Source organism: Cyprinodon variegatus, unplaced genomic scaffold, assembly GCF_000732505.1.
Source record: "Cyprinodon variegatus isolate N-32 unplaced genomic scaffold, C_variegatus-1.0 Scaffold115, whole genome shotgun sequence".
Classification (NCBI taxonomy): Eukaryota; Metazoa; Chordata; class Actinopteri; order Cyprinodontiformes; family Cyprinodontidae; genus Cyprinodon; species Cyprinodon variegatus.
Window position 1 is genome coordinate 1,353,636 of NW_015150568.1, and position 10,293 is coordinate 1,363,928.

The following is a 10,293-nucleotide window of genomic DNA, read 5'->3' on the forward strand; positions in this document are numbered from 1 at the left end:
GTTCTTTTTCTGGATGCATCATCAAAATAAGTGGTCTTCCTAATTGTCAATCATACTGGTGATATGTTTATGTAAGGCCGTCCTGAGTCTGACGTAGTGGAAAAATTGCAAATCTTCTTTTGGAAAGCAAGCTTGTGTGAGTGATGCAAACAACAACTTTTAAACAGAGTGTGAAAGAGGAGAAATGGGCTTGTGCATGCTCTTGCATGCGTTTTATAGTTGCTACCTCTCAGGAGCGGGTACGGGGTTTTGCAAGTGCATTTTGTTTTGAAAGTGAAGAGGGCAGGTCTTGTCAGCTATTCCTGAAAATCCTACACTATACCTTTAATAGAACATTGGTGTCTCGTCCAGATTAACATTCCAGGTCACATAAGCTGTTAGACTTAAACAAACTCATAAAACCTTTTTATATACAGTAGGACAGGATTTTGTCACTATAACAATAGTATAAAGGCTAATTTCAATATACTTTAAAGTATACTTTTATAAACAATGAATGGACTTGGAGATGTATTCCAAGTAAATTCATGTATTCCTAGAACTATTAAGTATACTTAAAAGGGTACTTTTAATATACTTCAAAGTACACTTAATGTGGGCCTAACTAGTCTCAGAAAGTATATTTTTTAGTAAACTGCTAGTACGGTATACTTGGATCTATCTGCTGGTAAACTTGGGAAATTCTTGAAAGTTTACATACCGTTCTTTAAAGTCAGAAGAAAAACAAGTGTCAGGAATTTCCAAGAAACTGAGAAAGATTTTTCTCGAAACACAACATACCGGCAAATTTTAAACCCAACAACACATGCAGACAAAAACTGGTTGGAAACACCCAAACTTAAGCTGAGCTGTGTTGTTAATGCAATCCAGTACAGCAAGAAATCCAAGCCTCCTATAAAAAAGGCACAGAAAAAAAAACATACAACAACAACACAAACAGCACACAGCATAGGAAAGCCAGTAGTTGTGGACACGATTCAGCTGTAAACATGCACTTCCAGAATAAAGTACACACCATTGAAGACCAAAGTGTTCAGATTTCGAAAAGAGAGGACAGATGGGGTGGAACAAACATTTTTACATGGAATCTTTTAAACTTACTTCTAGATGTCAGAGTTTTCATTAATGCATATAAAAATACAGGAGCCCATTTTTTGCCTTTAAGGAATTGCCAAATGAAAAGTGTTACTTTGGCTGAAAAAATATATAGAATTATAAATTTGTGACTACAGTTATAAAATTCAATGTTGACATCTAACATCAGATTCACCAGTTGTACCACAAACAATTGCTTGCCAAGGAAACGTAGGTCCTCACACAGGGTGAGATCTTCAAAGGGTTTGCATATCATAAAACAGGTGCCAACGTGCTTGTGCACACAGAGCAGATCTTCATAGGTGCAAAGTGATTTGCATTAGCAGGCAACGCCAGGTGATGGAGAGATACTGTATATTCTGTGGGTTTGTAAACATAGTTGGACCATCAAATATAGCAATATTAAAATAATATTATGAAACCAAGAAAATGTCTAAACAGGCTGGCACAAATAAATGCAGTAAAATGGCAGACAAAAAGATTAACTGAACCAAAATTATGTGGCATGCAAACCTGCAAAGATTAATGGGGGGTGGGGTGTTTTTCCTCGATTTAATAACACATAACTGTGCATTAAGCACATTTTCCTCTACCTCTGCTGGGGACAGAATTCCTGACTGGCTTTACAGGGACCTAATGTACAATGAGCACCACACCAGATATTAATGATCCAGTACGAGAAGGAAGGAAGCTGTCTTAAAGATGTCCGGCCAGCCAGCATAACAGTGATCATCCCTTCATCAGCACATTACCCAACGATTCCAGAAAAAAGAGGCTGGTTTCCGTCCCTCAACCTCCCACTCAGAGGCAAGAGAACAGATGCACTGTAAAGAACTACTCACAACTCATATACTGAGAAACTTAAGAGAGAATGTCCTTCTTTTCAGCTAAAGTCTATTTTCTAAACCAGTTTTATTACTGCTAATATTCAAAGCTGTTTCATAAAAAATAGTTAGAAACTTAACTGGGGGAGTATATAATAAAGAACATGTAACACACAAACCATACAGTTTTATTAGGCTTTTATAAAAAAGAAAAAGGATTAAAGCTAGTTAATCAAATATATTTAAATACCTTTATTAATTTATTTAATAATCAAGCAGATATATCTCCCTGCACCCAAAAAATTCGTAAACAGAATATAGATATTGAATGAAAGTTTGACATTTTTAGATATTTTCCGTAGATAGTTGTACATGTATATATAAAATACACAACAAAGTAATAGTTTTGATTCTCTGATACCAATAAGTAATGCTATAAACAAGACCACACTTAAAATTATATTAATACCTCCAGTGGTTTACACCACCCATTCCAACCATACATTTTTTGTGCTTTAGGTACCTAGAATTTATAAATGCATTTTACCTCATGTACACCAGCATGTCTGAGTATTTAATTTTTGTGCATGTCTTTGTGTAATATTGATTTGACAAAATTATTAAAGATGCAAAGCAAATAAACTGAATTTCTACCTATAAAAGTTCCTCTATTTTAATTTAATTATGAGTACAAACAAGAAACCCAAAACACCGTAGACCAACATCAACCATAAGTAACAATATTCTACCAGATTTGAAAGTACGATTCTCTTTTGATCTCAATTCACCAAGATTCTTGCCATTAATAAACTAACAATCAGTGTAACAATTGATGTCAGACAGACTGAAGCCCCATTTCTTTGGATTTTTGATCCTATCGAAGAAACACCTGTAAAGAAATTGGCCAGTTAAAGTATAATCTTTTCTTAACAAAGCAAAGAAAGTTTGAGAGAATTTTACCAGTCTTCTGATGTGCCTTAAGGACTAGTGGCCCAAGGGATAGAGCTCCTGAGTCATGGTAAGATATGTCCCTTCGGAATCGGGTGTGGTGTCCTGGATAGCAGTGCTGGAAAAAAGTAAAATAACAGAGGTTCTGAAGCTGGTAGGATATATGCAAGAGGAGGTTATATACATACAGTTAAAGAGCCACACTAAGCACACAATTGTACATACAGGTGCACAGTTGTTGTTTCTCAGAAGACACAAGTGGACACTACAATGCAAGAACATCTCTGTGTGGTTGGTAAAGGTGAACATCCTGAAGGAGAAACGTGCCACAGTGGAGACACCATTTTGAATCGCCTCTACTGTTCCATCTTCTGGATTAGGACACCTGAGTGACAAAACAGATGCAGGAGTAAGAATTTCAGCCAGCTGGGAGAAAATTAACCATTTAGAGTTATAAAAGTCAACAAAATTTTCTCTATTACTGTGAAACAATGAGATTCCAGCGAACAGGGTAGTTGGCCTGATTGACTGGCGTGCCCCAGCAAGAGTCCAGAACGGTGGCAAACTGGCGCTGATCCACTCCTTCTGTTCTCACTTCCACATAAAACATTTCATCAACTTCCATTTCTATGTTTCTGTTAGTACTAAGGGGATAGCGGAAGTCTTCATCCTCGTAGGGGATCATTCTCATACGATAAGATCCGATGCCAATAGGAAGCTTCTTCCTCAAAATGCTGCAAAATAAACATTGTTTGTGAGCATCCAGTTTTATTCTTTTGATACTCATAATGATACTGCAAACACGATCATCACCTTTCTAGAGGGTTGATGCCTACAGACATTGACAGTGCCTGAGCCAGAGGGTAAATACAGCAGAACTGCAGATGAAGGTTTCTCTGACGGCTGATTAGACCTCCATGAGGATCCACGTTCCCCTGAATGGTGTTCTCGTACATGAAGTGAGTTCCATTGCTCTAAACAGTGAAATAAACTCATGTCAATCGATGTTAGCAAGATATTTTGGCTCTTATAGATGTGGTTCTCATTTTTGAACTGCACCCTCAGAGCTGTCCCACACAGATGGTTGTCATTGTCAAAGTGGAAGATCAGTCGTCCTTCCTGCAGAGTCCCATTGCAGGAGGCATCTTGGAGGTGGAGAGCAGTGGGATGGAAACCAGCTTCAAACAGCTGACAGCGAGATATTGACATGGTGCCTGAACTGCTGGCACATTGGATGCTCGAGTCTGCTTACCAGAAAGACAACAGGTTAGGTGACCGTGTAATCCAGTAAAAATTAAGATTGTGATTTAAATAAAAAGTCTGTTCATATTTAGAATTCAAACTTCAGAAACTACTTTAAATATAAAATTATTTTGTACTGTTTAATAAATGATAAGTGTTTTTAATTGAGAGTAATTTTTATTTGCATTCATGTTCGTCAATGAACACTACTGCCACCTACGGGTCTGTGACGTCAAGGTGCGATATCAGCTGTTGTTCAAGTCTCAATGCTGTATCTGTTGTTTGTCACAACGTGCTACAGTATTATCAAAGTCATCCTGAAAACATTCTTCTTCGAACTGTTGGCTACATATAACATGTTTTTTCTCTGGCCAGAAGTTCGATTGCAAATCCTCCCTCTTCAAGTTGGCAATCCATTGACGGACTCGTGGATAATGAATCAGAAAGGTGAAATAACCAATTTTTTTTCACTTTTACCCGATGTATCGCAACATCCAACTGCCATGCATGTGGGCATTGGATTGCTGATAGTGTTAGGAATCCAGTATGTGTGGGTTGTTTTGTGTTTGTCTCTCCCTCCACCACCAGGTGGCGCCCTGTCCTCGTTGGTCCTCCTGCACAGCTGCGGCTTATTGGTTCATCAAAGGGGAGTATTTGAGCCGTTGACTGCCACTACCTCGACGCCAGAGTGTTTGCCAGTTTTGGGTACTCTAGCCAAGCCGTGATTAGCTGAGTCTAACCTGTGCTTCATTTCTCTGAGACTGACTGTGTTTTTTGTTTTGCCTTTTGGCAAGTAGTCTTCCCGCTGACTGGAAGGTTTGGCCTTCTCCCCCGGGAAGGATATTTTTTTGTTCACACTGAGCTGGGGAAAAGTTCCACACAATCCATTGAAGTACCATCAGAAATCTAAGTGGCAGTCCGCTCTCATACTCCTCAGGGTCCAACTCCACCAACCTGTCCACCCTCCAACGAGTTACTCTCTCTCTGGAAAGCTCACACATTCTGGATTCAAGGCTTTGACTTAGATCCCCTCCTACGTGACTCTCTTTTTCCTCCATCAGTTTCCTACGGCCATTGAACTAACCGCTGTGAACTTTCCTTCCACTTCTAGTTCCGGTTAAACAGCTCTCTCTGAGTTCAAGATTCCACCTCCTGCTGTCCTCATCAATAAACCTGTTAAACTTTCCCTTGGTCCTCTGAGTGGTTTTCTGCATGTGGGTCAGATCCCTTAAAAGCATCATGACAAATAGCTCTCATGAATGTCAATGGTGAATCCTCTCGAAACCTAAAATAATTGTTGATTGCAGGTAAAATAGTTCCTATTGATTTTGTTTGTAAAGCGGGAAGAATGGCCCTAGGCTTGCCACACAGTGACGTCAGTGCCGGAAGATGTCAGGAGTGAGTATTACTATATTTGGGCATAAATGGCCACTCCCAGACTCATTGATCGTGATGAAAATATTTTTTATATATATATTTTTTTATTGATTAATGCCAAATTTATTACATTACGGCAAACGTATTAGTTTTAGATATAGATAATGATCCATTGATTGTTCCTTGCTGACCGGACCTTTGCACTAAGGGAGTAACAGCAGTTAAATACCAGTGTAAAAATGTTTCAGATTTGATTTTGCTTAAATGATTTGAATATTACTGAAACTTTTCATATGAATACAAAAAGGTTTTAAATGTTTTATTACCATAGCTCTCATTGTTGGGTCTATGATGGTGCTCATCACAGAAGCAGCCGTATACCCCATCTTTCTTTCCACACCACTCATAATCTGCGCAGTCCAGCTGTTCGCAAGGGTCTGTCTCAGCTGAATTAAATAAGAAATTGCAGAGATATTAAGAAAACATAAGCATGTGGCCAGTCAAAGACACTGGGGTTGGGAATCCATTGAACCAGGCAAACATACCACAGTTCAAAGGAGAACGCCAATCAGGAATATTTAAACCCAAAATGTTGCAGGTTTCCTCATAAGCAGAGACCGCTGAGCAAAGCATTCCATTAGCTGGTGTGTAGAGGCAGAGATCATAAACACATGATGTGAAAAATGGCTGCGGGTCAGTGTGGAGATGGCAGGAACTGAATGGGCCGCTGGTGTTGGTGATGACTCGGCAGAGTTCCGTGTATTCCTCTATAAAGCGGCAGTCATCCAATCCGCCACCACTTCTGTCATCTGTGGCTCCACATCTAGAAAAGTTGTAAAACATTTCAAAGATTGTAAAGGCAGCAAATTCTTATAAAAATAGATATTTTAAATAATCAAAGAACTTGGGATAAAGACAGAAAAATTAAACCTGAGCTCACCCTGCTTGGCTTGTCTCTGATTTCCAGCTGTGGCCAAAATGATTGTCGTTTTGGGCCAATGTACCGTTGGGCAAAACTTTGTCATCAGTAGGATCACTGTTGAAGTTCCCACACATTCCAGTGACTCTGTTTTGATAGTGGCGGCTCATTCTTACATGTAAGGTACTGCGGCCATCAAACTGGACTATGACATCACCAGCATCAAACACTAGGAACCTTCCCTGCCTCATCAGCTGACCAAAGGTTCCTGCAGTGGTGGGAAGAGAGACCTCAGCTCCATTCACCTGTTATGATGAGAGTTCAGGGAATAAGAAATAAAGTTTGAACCCCTGAAAAACTGTTATTTATTATAAATTTAAAATAAAGTTTACCTTCACTCTCTTGTTAGGTCCAAGCATGACATGAACATTCTCTTGAGGACTTGAGAGGTATACATCAGCCGATGACACAAATGACACACGGTTGTTCCCTCTGTGGTTGTTGGTGGCCACTACTTTATAGTGAGTTTCATTGTTGCTTTGGCTCAAGCTCTCAGTAATGATGTAAGAGCATGTTCCCTGAAAATGAGCCAGGGCTCCATCGAAGGTGTTGTAATGTGGGTCACCCCATGCAGTACAGGTAGACATTGGATCATGACAGCCCAGCTGACCATCTCTGATAGAGCATTCTTGTGCAGGAGTGCATGATGAGGGATAGCAGTTGAGGACATTGGGTGCTTGACATTCACATCTCTGGGAGCATCCATCTGTCCAGAAGGACTCACCAGCCTTCAAGGTGACATAAAAGTTAAAGTATTCATTGGTTTGAAAGTATACATAAATAATGTTACTTCTCAGGTTTAAATCATAGCTTCAAAACTGCATCATGTGGAACAAGTTTGATGATTCAGGTTTGTCAAGTTTTACACTCCTTTCAGTTTAGCCTTTCACAAACAAGTAAATTGTGTGCCTAAAACAAACTTGTGTGACATGTTTTCTTTAACCAATTGTCACACTTAACTTGTGTCTTCAAACATGCATTCCCCAAATAGCTAGTGGACAGCTTAAATAAATGTACTAATTTGTATTTGCATACTTTGAAATTGACAAAGCTTTTGCTACTCTCTCACTATAAATCAGACAAACCTCAAGTCTGATTTAATTGCAGAGAAAAGTTCCTTAAACATTTATTTTACCTAAGTGCAAGAATAGTATATATTTTTTTTCTTATGGATTACTTTTGGAAACTATAATCTGTGTTTTTGTAATCTTTTTATGCATTTCTGCTTCCTCTCTGAGTGGTCTTTCAGTCCATGTTGGCAAGTATTTTTGGAAAGACTAAAAGACAGAAAACCGGAAAAGATGCTACCGTAACATGATAAATATTTTCATGTAAGATGCATGCACAAATTATATCTCTTAGTTTATAGTGTAATGAGTTTTTTTTTTTTTTAAGCAACTTTAAATGTTCTCATTGGGCCCTTATTTTCCACATTTCGGAGCCAACTCTAAAATCAAGGGACTTAAATGGCCTACATTGAAGTAGAGGCCTTCATACTGGCAGCCACAGCTTTCCACAGGGACACAGCTGCTTCCACTCCTGGAAAAACCATCATCACAGAAACATCCCTCAGAGCAAACATGGTCGCAGAGGGCATCAATGCTGCTGGCACAGGTGTGGCCACAATCTGTTCCGCACAGCTCATAATGACTGTTGGCTGGGCACTCAATTCCTTTATATGGTAGGAAAAAAAATATGGTAAGCTGGATAAAACAAGTTTAAACAGAGCAGATGCAATGGTTCAAGAGACTGTTAAATAAAAAACTTGTTCAATTGATTACCCTAATATCAAAGAGCCTTCTATACTTACTGCAGGTGGTGTTTTGTCTCCAAGGATAGACATGGACATTAGCAGACTGACAGGCACTGACATATGTTTCAAGAGCCCTACACAGAAGATCATTGCCTCGATTTCCAGACACACAGACATCAAAGACACAGTCAGTGAAATATGGTGACGGATCCACCACCTCGTGGCAGAAGCTGAAGGGGCCGTCAGCTGCCTGAATCACCTCACATTGGGATCTGGCAGATTGGTCATCATTACATTGAGGGCATGAGGAGCCACAGCCATCACTGCAGGTGTAGTTCCCAGGAACCTTCCAGGCTGCTCCAAAAGCATCTGGAGTGTTGACCAGTGCTCCACTTGGGGAGTGGAAGTCATCATTTCGATCTCCATTGAAGTTTCCACAAAGACCGCATGTATTTCCTCTGATGGAAATAAGATAGACTGCATAAAGTTTGTATAGAATCATCTGTGTGTATAAATTTTGTTTGAAATACATAACATAAAATAATAAAACTTTCACAAGTAGCTAGGAAATGCAGACAAGATTTAATACAAAACATTTATAAATAACTTCAGCAACAATAAATTTTGTGTACAGTATATTGGTATATTATTAGCTATCAATTTAGCTTTCCTCTTATAGTTATAAGTATAAAAAATAACTAGTGCATTAGCAAACTTAGACAGGATGGACATGCTCAATGGCTGGAGTCATTAGAGAGCTGGTGTGCACTCTGTAGTTAGAGTTCAGCCATGTTGATATTCTACTATGGTGCACAACGAAGACTACACATCTGGCACATAGGTTATGGGGTATAGAGCCATTAGCCAGACAGACAAAGAAGCAAAAAATGTAATTCTCTGTGTGCCCGAATTCCCCAAACTTTATTATCCATGTTTGCTATTCCAGCCACTGCAAAAATAGAGCTTTCACAAACTGTGACTCTACAATCTTCTTTCTTGACGCGGGAAATCATGCGTTCACAGCCTTTTCGCAGCTCTTTTTTCTAACTAGCAGAGGGCTAGTGCTAGAATTTTGCTGACAACAAAAACATTGCTGACTAGCAAGTGCAACACAGTGCAAAAATACTAAACCAAATGGTAACTACATGGAAAATCATGTCTTGTCAGAAAACCCATTAGCCTATGAACTAAAAATAACTAATAACATGGTTTTCAAATACAACAATATGCAAATGACCTGCCATTAAAAGCACTTCAAATAGACTAACAGAAGGCTACCTGTAGATTGGGGGCACATTAATGGACACTGTGCTACTTCCATCATACATGACGCTCAGTCCAAAGTCTGCATTGACAAATGTTTGGGATCCACTTCCAAAAATAGAAAGGCTTCCATTGAAGACAATGGGCAGGTTTCTGGTGATTCCATTTACCTGTGAAGTGGACAGTTGTTTCAAGGTTATAAAACTGAATTTATGGACATATACTGGTGCAAATTTTGTAGAACTAAACCTTTGCAGTCCAATTTGAACAGATAGTTTTGGACATATTCAGCAATCTTCTGTTAGGAACAGCTTGACTTACCTCCACTGTTCCCCTGTTGTTTCTTGACATGCGCACTTGATAGCCCAATAGATCAACAAAAACTTCAGCCGTGATAGAAACTGGCGACCCAAACCATGGTTCATTCTTTGCTTGCACAGAAAAGTGTTTAACACCTTCAGTTTCATTGCAGACTGTTGCCAGAACATAGTGGCAGGTTCCCTGGAAGTCATAGGCCTTGCCATCAAAGGTGAGGTAGTGAGGGTCTCCAGAAGCAGAGCAGATGCCACGAGGGTTGGGATGGCAGCCAAATTCACCCTCAACAACACGGCAGGACTCCTGAGGTCCACATGTGTTGGGGGAACACTGGACTACACCAGTAACACCATTACAGGTGCAAAAGTTCTGACATTCTTCACCATCCCAGAACTGTTCACCAGCTTGCCGATAGCGCCCTTCATGATAACATCCGCATGATGTTGGTTGGACACACTGGTTACCATTCAGAACAAACCCATCATCACACTGACACC

The 10,293-nt window shown here is 39.6% G+C and overlaps 1 protein-coding gene across 1 annotated transcript in view; it reads right to left on the bottom strand.

Annotated features, from left to right (window-relative positions):
* Window positions 1–2,066: 2,066 nt before the first annotated feature.
* Window positions 2,067–10,293, bottom strand: part of LOC107085079 (alpha-tectorin-like) — a 21,151-nt gene continuing 12,924 nt past the window's right edge. Inside the window, exons 13-26 of the mRNA XM_015375225.1 lie at window positions 9,803–10,285; window positions 9,497–9,651; window positions 8,276–8,676; window positions 7,941–8,137; window positions 6,798–7,193; window positions 6,427–6,710; window positions 6,032–6,309; window positions 5,813–5,932; window positions 3,927–4,111; window positions 3,681–3,841; window positions 3,350–3,601; window positions 3,093–3,252; window positions 2,880–2,985; window positions 2,067–2,808 (exon numbers count right to left, since the gene is read on the bottom strand). Coding sequence (XP_015230711.1) covers window positions 2,699–2,808; window positions 2,880–2,985; window positions 3,093–3,252; window positions 3,350–3,601; window positions 3,681–3,841; window positions 3,927–4,111; window positions 5,813–5,932; window positions 6,032–6,309; window positions 6,427–6,710; window positions 6,798–7,193; window positions 7,941–8,137; window positions 8,276–8,676; window positions 9,497–9,651; window positions 9,803–10,285 — 3,288 coding nt within the window. The 3' untranslated portion in view covers window positions 2,067–2,698. The remainder of the gene's footprint in view (window positions 2,809–2,879; window positions 2,986–3,092; window positions 3,253–3,349; window positions 3,602–3,680; window positions 3,842–3,926; window positions 4,112–5,812; window positions 5,933–6,031; window positions 6,310–6,426; window positions 6,711–6,797; window positions 7,194–7,940; window positions 8,138–8,275; window positions 8,677–9,496; window positions 9,652–9,802; window positions 10,286–10,293) is intronic.